General features: G+C 39.9%; 2 protein-coding genes across 5 annotated transcripts in view; one reads left to right on the forward strand and one right to left on the reverse strand.

Annotated features, from left to right (window-relative positions):
* rsrc1 (arginine/serine-rich coiled-coil 1) overlaps positions 1-422 on the reverse strand; it is a 401,286-nt gene extending 400,864 nt beyond the window's left edge. For 2 of the 3 annotated variants that reach the window (XM_080185516.1, XM_080185513.1), the window contains exon 1: positions 324-406. The gene's annotated coding sequence lies outside the window, so the exon portion shown is untranslated. Of the gene's footprint in view, positions 1-323 lie in introns of all 3 variants that reach the window. The other variant, XM_080185515.1, reaches the window with a different exon arrangement.
* A 3,283-nt stretch (positions 423-3,705) lies between these two features.
* Positions 3,706-12,543, forward strand: shox2 (shox homeobox 2). Of its 2 annotated transcripts, none has more exons than XM_080186398.1 (5): positions 3,706-3,952; positions 6,319-6,518; positions 8,849-8,906; positions 9,311-9,399; positions 12,265-12,543. In XM_080186398.1, the coding sequence occupies exons 1-5, from the start codon at positions 3,706-3,708 to the stop codon at positions 12,541-12,543; spliced, it is 873 nt and encodes a 290-aa protein (XP_080042524.1). The 2 variants fall into 2 exon arrangements, with proteins under 2 accessions (XP_080042524.1, XP_080042525.1); XM_080186399.1 differs by having other exon boundaries at positions 12,301-12,543.
* The last annotated feature ends 4,850 nt before the right edge of the window (positions 12,544-17,393 follow it).

The following is a 17,393-nucleotide window of genomic DNA, read 5'->3' on the forward strand; positions in this document are numbered from 1 at the left end:
CATAACCCCCCCGTACTCCCTACCATCCCCCCTCATACCCCCACCACCCTCATAACCCCCCCGTACTCCCACCCCCACCGTACTCCCAAATCTCTCTCCCCCACCCCTCCCCCATGTTCTCTACCGTTCCCCACGGTCCCTCACCCGGAGCTGGACACATTGACATAGAGAAAAGCAGCCGAAACGCAGTGTTTAGGCCTCCGCTGTCTCGCTCTCCCCTCCTACATAGAGAGATGGGAGGGGGGGGGGGTGGCGGGGGAGGCCGCTCCCTCTCCCTCCCCCCTGCCCCCTCCCTCAGTCACTGTCTAATTTCGGGTAAATACCTGCGCGAGCACCACCGGCCCTCAACTAAAGGAGAAGCGGCCGCCAGGAGGGCGCCATCTCTGAACAGACCCGCTCAGCCGACCGCCGATCCGCTCTAGCCCCGAACAGGACAGACAAAGCAATCCCCGAGTGATTGATTGATTGATTGATCGCTGACCCCGAACATTCAGGCGGCGAGCTCGCTCAGGCCAGGCTGCTGCTGCTGGGGAAGTTTCCACCTATCTCTGCCTCTGCCAATGAGCAGTGCTGCCAGGCTCAGAGTGCAATAGGCGACGCCTCAATAGTTATTAAAATTAGAAAGAAAAAGGATAAACTGCAGATTTGCTTACATACACATGCAGCATTTTCAAATAAAAGTCTGGAGAAGTCGAGCTAAAACAAGATGCTCAACACACAAATGTTATAATTATAAAAGGAAACAAATCGCTTTGGAAAATCTACATTGTTATTATTCTGTTACTTGTAGAAGCTGAGCGGCATGACTGGAAGCAGTGCCGAAGCCGTTTCATATTTCATGAATTAATAATTATTTTTGTACTTGCTGAGGGTTTGCCTCTGCGCATGAGACTGAGCAACAACACTTCTTCGTTAAGTATGTGTCTCTGTATCAAGCATTTACTTTTAGAAGAGACGGAATAGCGAGATATTTAGGTACGTACGTTCGCATTCAAAAAGGTCAGAACGATTATTTTGGAAATTGGAATAGCCGACAAATGGCATATGTTCCCAGTCGGATCTGTGACAATTACGGGAAAGTTGAACATGATTAAGTTTCAGCGCTCTACCAGAATTTTTTTTTTAATGTGGTGCACGAATTGAAAGTTGTGCTGAATTTGCTCCCCGAGATGGGAGATGTTGTAAATTAATATGTTTCTACAAGTCCCAAACTAATTAAAGTAACTACTCGTCATAAAATCCCAAGTGTTTATGTACACTTAGAGCAGTAAAAACAAACAATAAAAAACTTATAGTGTAATTTCCGCCTACTTTAAAAAGAAACAATTTCAGTTTACTGGTGAAAATGTGACTCTGGATGAACATAATACATAATGTTCCATTTGAAGTTGCATGGACATCAGATTGAATGCTTATCAAATGCTAATAAATCAAATCGGTTTGTTGGGTGAACCAATTTATTTCCGAAATACCTTCAGTGAAACGTGCAGTAATTGATGAAAAGTAAATTCTAATGTTTGCAATATACTGATGCCAACAACTATGAATGTTTTTTGAATCAATCCCCAGTCTATGAACGAAGTTGTGCTTTCGCATGCGCAAGAATTTTTATTGTGGTACCCTGTGGACTTCCACACACCATCTTAAATTTCGTGGCCATTAATATTTCTCTATATTAAACAACTTTGAGAACTGTTGTATTTTAAATATGGTGCACTAAGCAGGGCATATGAGAATTACAGCGTTATGTTTCAAGCGCATGTGTGTTACCTAATGTTTCAGTAAAAATAAAGTGTTCTGAAAAATTATATTGTTTTTCTTCCATAAAGAGTGTTTCTCTGCAAAGTTCTGAACATCACTGAAATGATTGTGTTCGTTATTCGACGGTTTAGCTGATCGCAAAGTTGTTTAAACTTATTTTGTCAAAATATCTATAATTGCAGGATTTTATGCTAAATACTAGCGAATAGAAATTGCAACATTGTTTGTTTCACTGAAACAAATTTGTGCATTTGAATTTTTATTCGGACGTACTGCATTAAAACAATTAATCTCCATATCAAAGTTCATATAATGATGGATTAATGGATGGATCACCCTTTTCCCCAAGTCGGTTTCTTTTAATTAAAATTGCGTCACACAATTTATCATATTGCTTCGTGAAGAATAGAGAATTCTATTTAAATAAACGCATCCCTTTGGCAAGGTGCAGCAAAATATTCGTCCAAATCATTCAAATCGAATAATGCAGCTGAAAAGATATAACATAGTTAAGGTCCAGTTTCATCTTTGTGATAATTCGATATATTTTTTACGAAGGATGAAGGTTTTATACTTACAAATATTAAGTTGATGAACAATATGTGAGAAATGCAAGTAATCGATCTTTAAACCGCAATTAAATATTTGTGTATTATGGCACTGCTAATTGTAAATTACATTTCTTAAGATTCAGTCAAACACGCGCGGCATTTCGATATTTAAGTGAAAAAATAAGATTTGCAAAGATTGTGATTTACCAGTATGACAGTAAGCACTTTATTATTCACTACTTTCAAAATTTCTCATGTTTTAAGTTTTGCATTTAAAGTCCGTTTTGGACAAGGATCTGGTGAATAGATTTAATTTCGTTCATTACTTTGATTATTTCAGTGCTCCATTTCATACTTTTAGAAAGTATGCAGAAAGTATGAAGACTGCATAAAATACATAAAGCATCTCCTCAAACATTGCATCGAGCGGTGGATGTCCGCGTAAATTGACATGAGTTCAGTATGTGCGGTTTCCTCAAATATAAATGTACATCAAAGATACCATTCAACCGTGTTTTGTCTGCACGCTATTACATACAATACCTGCCAACTGAAGGTCTAAAGCGCATTCAAGAGTACAGCAGCAATGAGTTAAGTGATACATCACTTTTATCTGTACACTTCTATTTCGAGTAACAATACAGAAACGTGGCCAAATGCTATTATTTACAATGCAGGTATGCGTTTAAAGTAAATTAGCGAACAAAAATGTCTATGAAGTACTTAATCCAAAGCGGACGTAATTCAGGAAAAAATAGATGAGCAGGTTATCAAGCAAAAGTATGTATGCATTTTAAAAAATATTCTGTGCGTGTATTGTTTAAAAGCTATTACATACGCTGTAAATAACATTTTGATTTACCTTAAGCAAATCAAAAGTTTACCTGATTTTAACGTGCTTTGGTGTTTTAATGTCGCTGGCTTTAGGGACGATCCAGTCACCGCGCTCGAAGATGTGTCATTCCTATTGGCCACACCCCAGTGCCATCCCAGCTCCCCCGTGTTTAGCTAAGTAATAACAATAGCAGTAATACTCGCTAATTAAATTAATTACGAATGCTTGTCAGTGGTGGATTAATGGCCAATAGCAGCCGCTAGGTATGAGTTGCAGCCCAGGGGCTGATGATAACTGTGTTCCAGGAGTGGGGACACATCAAGAGTACAAGGGGAGGTAATTGCTGAGTACAAGGGGCGCAGCTGGGAAAGCATTGCAAAGTATAAATAGTCTGACTTCAATAGCGCATCAGTACTAGATCTACACCTCCGAGCGACCGAATTCTGGAAGATCAGGTTTGCATTTCAATTCCGAGACGGCGGTACCACAGATAAACATTGCCTGGTTGATGTATTGGCGAGAATAAGGAAAGACAGGGACATATTCCTCTGAGCGGCAATGGAAGAACTTACAGCTTTTGTTTCGAAGTCTTTTGATCAAAAGGTGAAAGAAAAGAAGGATGGGATCACGTACAGAGAAGTTCTGGAGAGCGGGCCTGTGCGAGCTCGAGAGCCGAGTATGAGTGAAGGCAGCCGGGATGAAGTGATCAGCGCACAGCGTGGGGCGTCTCGATCCCCGAGCACTGAGCCAGAGATCGGGCCAGAGAGACCTCGGGACAGCGGCACTCCGAAACTAACCGATCCGGGTAAATAAGCTTCATACTCATACAGATGGTAGTTAGCGTGACTTCAGATGGCCCGCGTGGTGCTGTGTCAATGCTAGGCTGATTTATTTACGGTCATTTTCAACGGTATCAGCCCTATTATTAAATTCAAAGGATATAAGCGCATTTGGAACAAACTACTGTACCAATTTAAGTCAGTGGTTTTATATAACTCAAGAACAGTAAATCCTAGCGATAATATAGGAATGGTGTTTAATTACAGCACCACCAGTAATTTAAATCACATAGAGTGAAAGTTGCTCATTGATAAGGAAAGCGAAATATGTCCGGGATAACACCGAGAGGAAAGGATGTTTACAGAAGGATTCGGTGACGCACGCAGTTCAATCAACAACAATTATTGGGCAAAACTTAATAGCTTCTTCAGGTTTTTGTTGATAAAGAGCGTGCACTTCCGCCTAGTGTCAGTTTTAAATAAATATGATTCGGAGATACGCAGAATAATGCCATGGGAGTGTTTTATTAAAAGAATATTCAAAGTCAGTTGCGATACATTGCTTTTTAAAGACGTTTAGCGATAGGTAGATGACAATGACGGAACTAATCTTGTTGGTATGTTTACACTAGACGCTGCTATACAAAGTTTTTTTTTCCTCTTGCTGAAATGGGAATACGATCCCAGCGCATCGTCCGGAAATGATTTAATAAACAAATCCTGTTACTTTATATCGGACGCCATTTATAAGGCCACTTCTTATTAAGCAACACACTTCTGTTCATGATACTTTACAAACTACATGACACAGAATATTGTTGTTTTGTGGAGCCTAAAATTACCACCGAATATGCTTACAGCAATACAAACACAGCACCCACTACTCTTGCTAAGTACAACCATTCCATTAATCATTTTGTGATACTTTCTTCGGTAAATTAATTTACCATAATAAATGGGATTCTCGTGGTTAAATAAAATGAACCAGTTCTCTTTAATACAATAAATGTCATTACATTTTAGGTGTGGACACCATTTATAAAAGCAACATTTTTTTTGCTCGATTTGTTCTCCTTTCATCTGACTTGGCTATAAATCGGAACAACAAAAAAAATCCGACTGCTTATATCTCCCCTTGAGTGTAACATGCGATGCTTTCACGCCTTAACGCTGCCAATAATGAGTGGCGCAGTTTATTTCTCATCTCCGTTTAATGTACACGTGTATTTGACAGATGTTGTTCGACTTTTTTAAAAAAAGATACTATTCATTCACATGGCCATTATAATAATAATAACAGCACTGGTGAGCAAGTTTGCCGAGCTTCAGGCGATAAAGCATATTAATGCTCACGTAATTATACAGCACTTTGGAAAGATACTCTGTACTAAATATTAATACGTTAGATTTTTATTTCGTTTAAAAAATGCGAACATTTCAGAAATCCGAACAAAAGGTCGTTCTGATATAAGATGCTCTGGTTGAAAATCTATGGTCCTGAATAGAAAAGGTTTAAGTTAATCTATGCGTTGTATCCCAGCTTCAACTCGCTGTGTTATAGGGCATGGTTTATACATTTGGTTAAAAAAAAACCAAATCTAAAGCCTAAACATTTGGGAGCTTTTAATTTGACCGGTTCCACGCTTCATAATTAATAAATGCTGCAGTCCAGCTATTCAAAGTTGGTTCTTTGTCACAATCTAACGCATGCTGTAGCATTTGATTCTTCTCAACAAATGAGGGACTAAGCAAGCGGAATTAAAGAGAACAGACGCTGTATATTTCTAATAGTGTATTTAGAATATTTAAAATGGTTTAATTAAACATGCGTTCTCTGAATACAATGACAAATTTACTGAATCGAGTTATTTCAATAAATGGTGAGCGCATCTTTAATACTCAAAGATGCTGGCTATTGTGATCACAATGTGGCCGACGCCACTGAACGTAGAAGTTTATCATTGCGTTAGAGTGTACCTTGCGAAAATTCTGAAAGTAGAGATTAACTTGGACGATGATAGAAACATCACCGTGGAAAAAAGATCAGTTTTTACTGAATGCTGGGTTTTTAAGGGCAATGTATGCATAAAAAGTATGCATAAAATTTCAGTTCCCTGTATTTGCATGTCTGCTTCTGACAGTGAAAGTGTGGTAATAGTAAAAGCTATAGATACTCCAGTGACAAGTTTGTTGGAAAAGGCAAGAAGTTACATTATGCTTATAATCAGCGAAGCCTTTTCTGATTGCAGTGGAGACAACTTGTTCTTTATCTTAAAACTTCCTACACCTGATAACTTTTGTATATGGTCATTTCAAATCATTCTTGCCGATTTCCGGACCTGAAAACATCCGTGTAATTATAGCGTGTAATGGTCATTTGTAGGGAGTGGAGATATTAAAGAGAGGAAAGAAGATGCCAAACCTGTAGAAGAAGAGGCGCAGACAAAAATTAAACAACGGCGAAGTCGGACTAACTTCACACTGGAGCAGCTAAATGAGCTAGAGAGATTGTTCGATGAAACCCATTATCCGGATGCATTTATGAGAGAAGAGCTGAGTCAGAGGCTGGGGCTCTCAGAAGCCAGAGTGCAAGTAAGGCAAATACACCCTATTACATACATGCACCTGGTATATTGGAATATAGCAAAATGTATACCTCAGTGGAATTTGGTACCATAACGTCTTAATGTGCTGAGTGATCTTATTTATTTTTTAAGCTAAGGTTGTGGGTCGCACTTCTGTTCGAAAAAAATACAATACTGTACTTCTACATTTGGCTTTACGTGCAGGGGAAACAAATGAGAATATCCATACAACAGCACACAAAGAAAACGATTTATGTTTACATAATCTTCAGATGTCGACACTGTATGCCACTGCCATGAATTAAATAGCTCAGTGCCGTTAGAACTGATAATTAATTTACTGGAAGTTTCGGAGAAGTTGTGGTTGATAGGCCAGCGGCAGCTGCAGCTGCTATTGGGAAATTGCTAGCATGCGCCCTCTGTTACAGTACCATCTGCATCAAGCTGTATAGTATTCTTATGGGGGTTTCCAGCTTGTAATACGATAACGAGGTAAACTTAGCAGCAACTTGACCTGAACAAATCGACCAGCGTTCCAAACCATCAAACAGACCTGCAAAAGAAAAAGGCTGTGCAAAGAACCATTGAGGGGAAGCGGGGGGACTTTACTTTTGCGATTGCTTTGTGCACTTCGTGTTGTGGTTTCTCTAGATATAATGAAATAACATTCTTCCAACTAATTCTCATTTGACTACTGCTCAGTGTAGACGATTTCACATTTTTGGGTCCGAAAATGCGAGAATAAATTCAACTTTTTAAATAGTAACAATACTAATTAGCCTTTGCTACGAATATTTGAATCGCGCTATTTACTAGAGGCACTGCATTGGATAATGTCTATTAGATTCCATGCAGGTCTCCCTGTCATTCAGAATTCATTTTACATTGAGGTCTGTAAACTGCACATTTCAAGAACCATTTATATATTTTCAAACAATATTGTTTAAAATGCACTATAGCAATTGTAGTCTTGTAATGATCCGCCCCTAGCAACTTTCCCTGGTACCTACCCCAGTTATACAGAAAACAATTCTGCATAATTATTAGTCATTTTTACATTCTAATAGTCACCCAGCTATTTTGTTCTAAAAGTCTCCCCGCTATCTTTTTACAATATAATTTTTTTTTGCTTTCTGTTGCAAATGATACCTACGTCCCAAGTTCAAGTGCACATGTGGAAAATCAGAAATCTGAAAACATGTTATGGAAATTAGATTTTGATACAGAAATCACCGAAGAGCCAAACAAAGCTAACTTTAGCTGCCACATTGTCATTTTACTTTCTAGTAGGATTTATTTACTGTTTTGTAATGGGCTGATAAAATAGCCCACCAGAATAAAATAGACTAATGGCTTTCAGAGGATTAGTCTGTTTATATGCATCAGATTGCATTTATTTAAGTTATGTTAAATAAATAACCGAGTTGACAACAATACGCTCCATTGTGCATTGTATACGACACACTGGGGTCTTAATTTAGTTCCGTTTAATCGAAAGTGAATTTGGCTTCACAATTCCGAAATGCACGAAAGTTTTCTCTGCCAGTATGTGTTTCTGGGAAACTTCCTCATGTGATGCTACTTGCAGATAAAATTATTTCGATATCACACATGCATAATTTAACACCAGACTTGCATCTGAGAATTGCAAAGCAGCTTAACATATTAATGCGGTATTTATTGTATGGGTTTTAATCTGTGTCCTTGACAGCATAATGTTGCCTTGCAAAAATCAACAAAGGAATAAACATTCGATAATATATATGGATATATATATATAGATATGGATGCATTAACCTTGAATAATGCTAATTACTGGGTATCAATACCATTTAGCATCAGGAGAACATTTTAATTTCCTTGCAGTTACGATACTTATTTTTAGTCTGCTAATGAGCAGAACCTTATTGGACGGAACTCAGTGCTCAAACGGCAAAACCATTATCGCCGTCGTATTGGATGTCATAAAGTGTATCTAGTTCTTCTAGGATGGGAATCTATACTAAGAAGTGAAACGAGGCACAAAAATAATTTCTCATGAACCAATACAAATTAGGAAAAATAAGATGTTTGGGTTGATCGAAGCATCTTTTCTCTCCACCAACCTCCCCCCCCCCACCCCCACCCCCACCCTCACGCGCACACACACACAAGGTTGCCAGGCATGGTGTATGTAAGAGTCAGATAATTAAAATAAACGAGGTCAATCACATTAATAATTAATAAGTCCGACGGGATATTGCATCGCATAGTTGTCAGTTTGAACAGTCGAACTCGTACATCTCAGATGCGGCTGCCAATCATTGGCATTAAATTACTTCATTTTTTTGCCCATAGGTATGGTTTCAGAACAGGAGAGCAAAATGTCGAAAGCAAGAGAATCAACTTCATAAAGGTATGTTTGTTAAATTACATACACGGCCACGGCGACACACATGATTCTAATCACTCATACCCTGACATATACAGTTTAATGCATTGATGTAACATTCAAATACGCAATGCCTTCAACCAAGAGTGTGAGCCCACGATTAGAGGAGCACGTTTTAGTTTGGATCTGAGGGCTGGTGAGGGGGCAATGGGTGGGCAGCGGTGAGAACAAAAATGTAAACGTTACAATCATTCTTTATCCCTATAGACTCTCTAGCCTAGCTTTGAGCAGGTGTTTTTTTTTTCGCAATTCAAATAGCAATTTGGTCGTTGTATCTGAAGTCACAAAAAGAAATGGACAACAACGTCTCTCTAGCGTGAGGTGAGAACCTTCACTGGGAGCTGAACTTCCTTTTTATTCTATTGTAGGTGTACTTATTGGAACTACCAGTCAGTTCGAAGCTTGTCGAGTGGCACCGTACGTTAATGTGGGAGCCTTGAGAATGCCATTTCAACAGGCAAGTATAAATCTACCAAAGCGGATTGCACGCAGGAGCCGTTTATGGAGATCTAGCCATAGAATCATGGAATTCCCACAGTTCAGAAAAAGACCACTCGGCCCATATAGCCTGCACCAACAACAATCTCACCCAGCTTCGATCCCCGTAACCTCATGTATTTACCCAGCTAATCCCTGACACTAAGGGGCAATTTAGCATGGCCAATCAACCTAACCTGCACATCTTTGAACTGTGGGAGGATACCGGAGTACCCGGACGAAACCCACGCTGACGCTGGAAGAACGTGTAAACGCCGCAGATAATCACCCAAAGCCTGCCTTGAACCTGGGTCCCTGGCGATGTTAATCGTTCTAACTTTTCAACTCTCCGATTGAAATAGTTTATTTTGGAGGTTAATCACCACTTGTCCTTTTTAAAAGTTATTTTGAAAGATTATAATTTTGTTAATGTTATTGTTAACACCACTCCAAAATGAAAAGGCTAATTATCGCCATTGAGGGGAGATGGGGACATTTTCAGTCCAGTCACCGTCTTCATTTAGCTGCAGTTGATGATCGCCAAACCACCATGCTCCGCCATTTAATCCGTGAGTGCTGCTGACGCTCCGACGTGGTTCGTGTAGGTAGAAGAATGGTTTCCATGTCAAAGTGTTTTATTAAAGGTGGTGTACCTACCGGGTTCTTCACCCCGGTGAAAGGCTTCCCATGTCGCAGAACGACCTGCATTGCCTATGTATCTCGTCCATTGAATTAAATTTGAACAGCACTGCATTTTCGAGTTACCTCCTGTCTAAACTTTCAAGCTACCTGATCAACTGAAACAGGAATTTTATTTATTTACACACATTACCTCGAACACAGCTTTGTTTTTTACTTTTTGTTTTTCATTAGCAATTTGTCCAATCTTCATTCACTATACTTCCTAACTGCCATCAGTTTGCTTCGATATACACAATCTTCATCTCGCTATTATATAAGGTAACAGAGAACGTTAACACGTTTTCACCCTTGCTGGCAATGCTGGGAGACCCGTGAGTTATTAATATTTCAACCTCGACATGTATTTGCTAGCTTCGTTAACCTTAGAGCAACATCTCAAGTCAACACACATGGACCTTTTTTGCTTGATGTGAATCGGAAGCCAATTCAGGCTTAACACCTCCACCCGACACTAACACAATCTGGGACCTTTTTGGGGGGCCTTACTGTTTCCTGTGACTTAAGATCATCACTTGCCCATTATGCCTGACAAATATTGATTTTATGTATATTAGTTCAACTTTGATTCACTGTGCACTTGTTTTAAATCTCTTAACTATTTTAAATTAACATCTTCAAGTAATCAAAGATTCTGACATTGTTTTGAAACTTCTATTAACCTCATTTGTTCTATCCATTGTAAAATATACCCCTTTGCGATAAATTGCTGTCTGAATTGAACATGTTATTGTATCTTTATGTGAGATCTTGTGGAGGGATAACTCAACAGATATGAATTCACTCAGCTATCCATTCTGCGTTGGGAATCGAGTATAATCAAGGGGCTCAAAGTGGTTGGGGTACCAAGTCCCACTAATCAAAGGCTTCCCCACCCACCCCCCGCCCCAGTAAATTATAGAACACTTCGCCAAATAATGCAACATTAAGGTTTATCTTCTCGCCCTTCACCCGTTTAAAATTGATATTTCCCTAATGCTTTTCAAACATTCTGTTCACCTTCAGCGAACTTCCACAAAGCTCTTCCTTAGTCGTGGGTGTGGGAGGGCAACGTGTTGTTTAAAGTGATACAGAAGCCGACACACTTCGCAATGTTCCATTTTACAAAATTTTTTTTAGCTGGAACTATCTGTTTAGTGAAACCCCCTTGTTGACACAATTTCTTACATCTTTGAGAACATTCTGTAACTCAATGGCCTCTTTACCACTTTTAAAATAATTCCTAGGAAGCAATGGGATATAATTACTGCGTATTGAGAAACATTTTTTCTCACAACTTACGAGTCCATTATATTGTCCACTCGATGACAACGTTCGACTGGTAGAACCGCTGATGAAAGAAAATTCAGTTAGCCGAGGATTGGCGTGAATCTCATAATCACATGACCGTCTCATTCAAAACCCCAGGAACCACAGTTTTAAACGTCTTATTTTAGACATCGTGTTTTCACACCTTCAAAGGAATAGGAGTGCATTCATCCAATAGCCCCGGGATTGTGTGCAGCATTTGCAGTGCTCCCTCCCCCCCCCCTCCCCCCCCACCCCCCCCGCTAGATTCAGCATTCAAACAAGAGTGAAAGGCAATGGACCATCTCTACTTAACCCCTTTCATTCCCTTCTTTGATTTATTATTATTATCACGTGTATTGGTATACAGTGAAAAATAGTTTACTGTGGGCTGTACAAAGCATAGCATTCATTGAGTGCATAGGGGAGAAGGAAAGGAGAGGGTGCTGAATGTATAGAGAGCATTATGAGATAATTTATAAGAGTTAGTAGAGACTTAAAAGCATAGAACGAGAGTAAAAGATAGAATTGCGTTTGCTGGGGACACCTCGCACCTTTCATTTAATATTGTCCCATGTATTGAGACACAGTGAAAAGCATTCTTTCATGCGCTCTATGCAGACAAAGTATGCCGTTCATTGAGTATGTAGGGGAGAAGGAAAGAAGACGGTGCAGAATGCAGTGTTATAGTCATATTTAGGGTGTAGAGAAAGGTAGGTTCATTCAAGAAAAAGTATGGTCTATTGATCAATGTACCAATGCCTTTCAATTAGGTTCTCGCTTTTTAATGATACATTTGTTGGCACTGCCCTTATACAAAAAGATGTTTGTAATCGTTTTCTCTCTCATTCTGTTTCAGGAGAATCACTGCAACATGACACCCCTGTCCTTCCAGGTCCAAGCACAGCTGCAATTGGACAGCGTGGCGCACGCGCATCACCACCTCCACCCACACCTGGCTGCACATGCGCCCTACATGATGTTCCCACCACCGCCCTTTGGTTTGCCCCTGGCCACCTTGGCAGAATCCGCCACTGTGGTGGCAGCCGCAGCAGCAGCCAAAACCACCAGTAAAAACTCCAGCATTGCAGACTTGAGACTTAAAGCGAAAAAACACGCCGCAGCATTAGGCCTGTGATCTGAACGGTGGTTCCAAATACACAGATCTTAAAACAAAAAAAACCCTCCGAGGGAGGAAGGACGTGCAGCTGGAATGAGTTCAGAAGTGAGCTTTCTGCAAATTCATTTTAAACACAACTTTCCTTGATGCACTCAGGGGCTGGTCCCCTAAAGCAAAATGAAAATTCCTTTTGCTTCCCATAAACCATTGGAGTAATTATTCAGAGGGGAAAGATGGATTTCAAATCTGCGAGGGAATCGTTTATGAGAGTCAAGAGTGAACAAGCAAATGAAATACGAAGAATGACACTTGCATGTATATTTATACTATTTTCAATGATACTTATGTCCTTTGAGTCAGAATTGCACTTGGTGGAACACATCATTGCTTATGCAAGTGTGGAGAGGAAAATAGTTTCAAAGGTTTTCATTTTAACATTTTCATAAGTACTATTTTCTTCTCCTTTCAGTAACAAATAATGGATAATTATACCTATTCTACCTAGATGTCCATTTGTTTTAGAATAAAAAGATATAAATTATGTATTCTACATTCTTACCGTACTAAACTCTTGTGGTTTAAACCCTGCGATAAGGTACGGCCCTCTTGTAAAAAAAAAAGTGTTGATACACGAACAAAGTTTATTTTGGTTAAAATTGTGTATGACTGATAGGCTGTCAGTATTTAATTTTTATTTCCTAGAAGTGTGTTTATTCATAAATATTTCTCGTGCTGTCGTGGGAATTTATTTCACATAGATGTTTATGGGATATGTTTCTAAGAGGTGCTGGTTTCATTGAAACCTTAATTCAATCAATGAAGATCAGAATTTGAAGAGCTCACTGTACAGGGATATTACTCAGAGTAATACCGCCTTTCCCCGCCGTCATGGTAGACCTTGGAAGCAAAGATGTTTTGCAGTTCGTAGATGCTGCACCATTCTAGGATTATTTATAATAAACGAACAGACTATTTGTACAAGTGTTCAACAATGACTCTAAACGTGAAACAAAACCTTCGCTGTTGTACAGTTCTATGGTTTAATGTCAATGCAATTAATTTGAAAGAAATTGATTAACGAAAATCAACTGATATCGATCCGATGTTGCATCTATTGCAACAAGTGCCAAGGCAGAGTGAAATGATTTTATATATTTAATTAAAATATGTTGAAGTCATCATCGTTTTTCTTTTCTACCTTCCTGAACACTGCTTTCAAATTTGCGATTTGTATTGTTGAATTTTGCACACGGTTTTTTGTTCGAGAATCACAGCCTGAGCTCACCCTTTTAACTGATGTTGTTATCGTTTACCTTACTATAATGGGTCATTTTGTTTAATTGCTATTTTTAGACATAAAAGGTATGAAAAAGCTGCATCTTTGATGCGAGCGAACAGATTTCCGTGGTGTTAAACACACCGGAGTATATATCAGAACATTCTGATCAACCTCTGCTAATATTTACAGTCCCTTATTGGTTCTACTTCTCCAGTTTGAAAATACTTAATGATAAATACATGGAACAACAAAACAGACAATTTAAATAATCTCGAATTGTGCAAAGTGTGTCCCGTGCAAAACACAACATAAGATTTGGGAACGATGGGTAAAGAGCAGTGGGGAAAACTTAGTATGCATTTAACATGTTGATTGGGCGGACTTGGGCGCATTTAACAACTTGCAATTATAAACTTTTACAATGACAATTAAAAAAAACCCGAAAATGTAATTCCTAATTCAGGATAAGCATATATGGTTTAAATCTAGAACTGAATTAGTTTGCCAAATTTGACATGTGTATTTCGAAAAATCCACTGTGAACAAAAGGTGGTGCACAGGGAGCCGAACTGGCATTAAGGGTCACATGTCCCTGCTATTTCGTCTTGGAAAAATAAACGCGTCCATTAAAGTACAAACTGTGCAAATTCAAATATTCCAACCTCAATGTCAAAGGGAAAGTGTCCATCTATTCGATGAACAAATGTAGCATTAGAGGCCTATGTGTTAACTTCATTTGACTGGGGAGCGCGGATGTGCACACAGGCCATACCTGGAAGGTGAGAGGAGCTGCGTCCTCACTCGGGAACCTGGCAGGTGCGCAGTCCAGAAGGGACAGGACATGTGTTAAGAAGGTGCATTCCCAACACAGCACATTCCTTAACTCAGTTTCGAGCTGTGTGCCAGTGACATTTCATCTCACGCTGTTTGTGGTTTACAAACGTGATTTTTTTTCACGGCCTTTCTCATGTGGCTGGCGAGAGGACGGTCTGATTCAGATCATGAGGGCAAGAAGCTCTTTCGCAGGCAGAAAGCTGGCCGGCTCCATGCAAGCTTTGGGGAGAAAGCAGCGACAGCTGGAGACGCACAGCGACCCAAAGGCCACTGAGGTACCCGCAGGAGGACAGGCTGGTAAGAGATCCTACCGCAACTTTTAGCTCGCTCTGTTCGCCTTTCCCTAGCTTTACAAACTCTCTCTCCTTTGTTCAGATCCACAGCCCATTCAAGTTTGTTAGAACATTTTGTTTTGGAAGTTGCCATGACGCCGAGTTGGCTGTCAGATTCACTGGCTCCGTATGGGTCGATTTCAAACTCGTTGAAATCGGCGTTCACGGGGCAGTACTGGTCTGGAAATGAGATAGGCGGATTTATCGTCTGGTCAACGCCACTTTTCCGCCTCTGAGGGTCCTACCCGACTCAGGCGATTGGGGGGTTGCCAATCCTCCAGGATTGGTTGGAGTCGCCAAATATTGCAGATTAATCTTCAGGGCACTGTGGCGTGCAATGCTGGAGAAACATCATCGGGACATTAAAAAATTTGTATTTTCATTTTTTCTTCACCAGATATAAACATATTGAAAATCGTAAGGGGGAGGGGCGGCGGGGGGAGGCCACCTGGTTGACAGTCAAGCATCATCCAATTGGGGATTGACTTTCCTTTCCTTTCCAATTGGCTAGGAAGGTGGTGGTCACAAGGATGGGTATATTGACCCACCAATGGCTGGGGCTGGGTAAAGTCATGCAATGAAACCTCCAGGAATGCATTTAATCTCAGTTGCAACCTGAGGTAGCTTTGTTAATATGTAATTCACCTCTTAGCATTCAAGATAGTCCTGAATTTGGAATAGTTACTTTTTAAACACTTCAGTCTCTGTAAATGGTTATCGTTGGCAAGGTCAGAATTTCTTACCCTCAACTAGTTGCCCTGAGCAACTGTAGTTGGTTGCATTGAACCAATGGAGTCTGTTTAATGAAGATGTTCCCATGCTGTGCTTGGCCATGAGTTCCAGGATTTTGTTCCAGGAATAATGACGTATGCCCAGGTTGTTGTGGCCTGTGACTTGAAGAGGAACATGGTTGTGATGGAGTTTTCATGTATACATGGTCGATATCCTTCACGTTGATGAAGATTGCAGGTTTGGGACATACTGCTGGAGATGCCATGATGGGAACCAATATTTAAGCCAGTGAATGAAGGGCATCATGCTGACTACCTTATACTGGATTCTTCATTGCTTCTTCATTGAAGTGATGGCTGCATCCATCCGAGTTGTGCATATTCCATCACACCCCTTCCTCATCGTTTTATGGTGGTGGAGAGGCTTTATGGAATTAATGGTGTGCTGCTTTTTGAAGAGTATCCGGCCTCTGTCTTGCTTTACTGGCTATTATAATTATGTGGCTGATATAATTGTGTTTCTGATTAATTGTGATTCTGAAGATGTTGATAATGGAAAACTCAGCAATGGTAATAACATTGGATACCACATGAAGGTGGTTGTGGACTATTGTTTGGAAGTGGTTATTGCCTGACAGTTGAACATAGAAATGGTATTAGCCATTAATTATTTCAAACTGCTTGTTGCTTGGGTCCATCTGCATTTAGATGTGGACTGCTTAATTATCTGAGGAACTGCACCTTGACTTCAATATTGAGAGTCACCAGTCAATTTCTATATGATGGAGAAAGCATAGCATCTGTCGGTGTCAGCTCTAATACTCCTCCTGAAGAACTCTTGGTGACAATCCCTGGGGTGGGTGGGGGTTATGGTGAAATGACTGGCCTCCAACACTTACAACTATCTTCCTTAATGCCAGGTTTGACTCCAGTCACTGGACAGTTTCTAAATGATCACCCATTGACTTCATTTGTACTTAAATCCATGGAATCTCAGTCAGACAAATGTTGCCTAACGATAAGGGTAGTCACTCTCTTCTCACTCTCACATATAATTTGTGTTTACGTTGATCAAGACTGTGTTGAAGTCTGGAGTCAAGCGGCACTGGCTGAACTCAAACTGGCGAGCAAGTTATTAATCAATGCACTAGGTAATGACTCCTCCCTTCACTTTGATGATTGGCTGTCGGCTGATATAGCTATATTTGGCAGGGGTGCATTTGTCCTGTTTCTTGTGGACAGCAATGCAACTGTGCTAGAATAGCTTGGCTACAAGCTCAGTTACTTCTGGAGTACCAGCCTTTAGTACTGCAGTTGGAATGTCATTAGGTCAATAAACTTTGCTGTGTCAGCTGTTTCTCGATATTAACTGCAGTGACTCAAATTGGCTAAAGCTTGGAGTTGATGATGAGGAATGCCTTAGAAGGAAGATTAAAAAATCACCTATTTGCCTATTTTTGCCTCAGACTGATAAGTTAACTAAAAGATTGTGACTTGTATAATGACCACCTTTTTTTATTTACAAGGTTTGTAAAATAGTTTTGTTTACACTTATTTGTGACGTTATGTTTGGCAGCACAATTTTCAGTGGAGCAAATAGATGACTGGGTTGTACGGTAGGTAATTTGGTGACAAACTATTTTGAGATCTGTTGAACCCCAAATGAGGCAATTGTGGAATGTAAAATTGAAT

Source organism: Carcharhinus amblyrhynchos, chromosome 3, assembly GCF_965287045.1.
Source record: "Carcharhinus amblyrhynchos chromosome 3, sCarAmb.v2.hapA, whole genome shotgun sequence".
Lineage (NCBI taxonomy): Eukaryota > Metazoa > Chordata > Chondrichthyes > Carcharhiniformes > Carcharhinidae > Carcharhinus > Carcharhinus amblyrhynchos.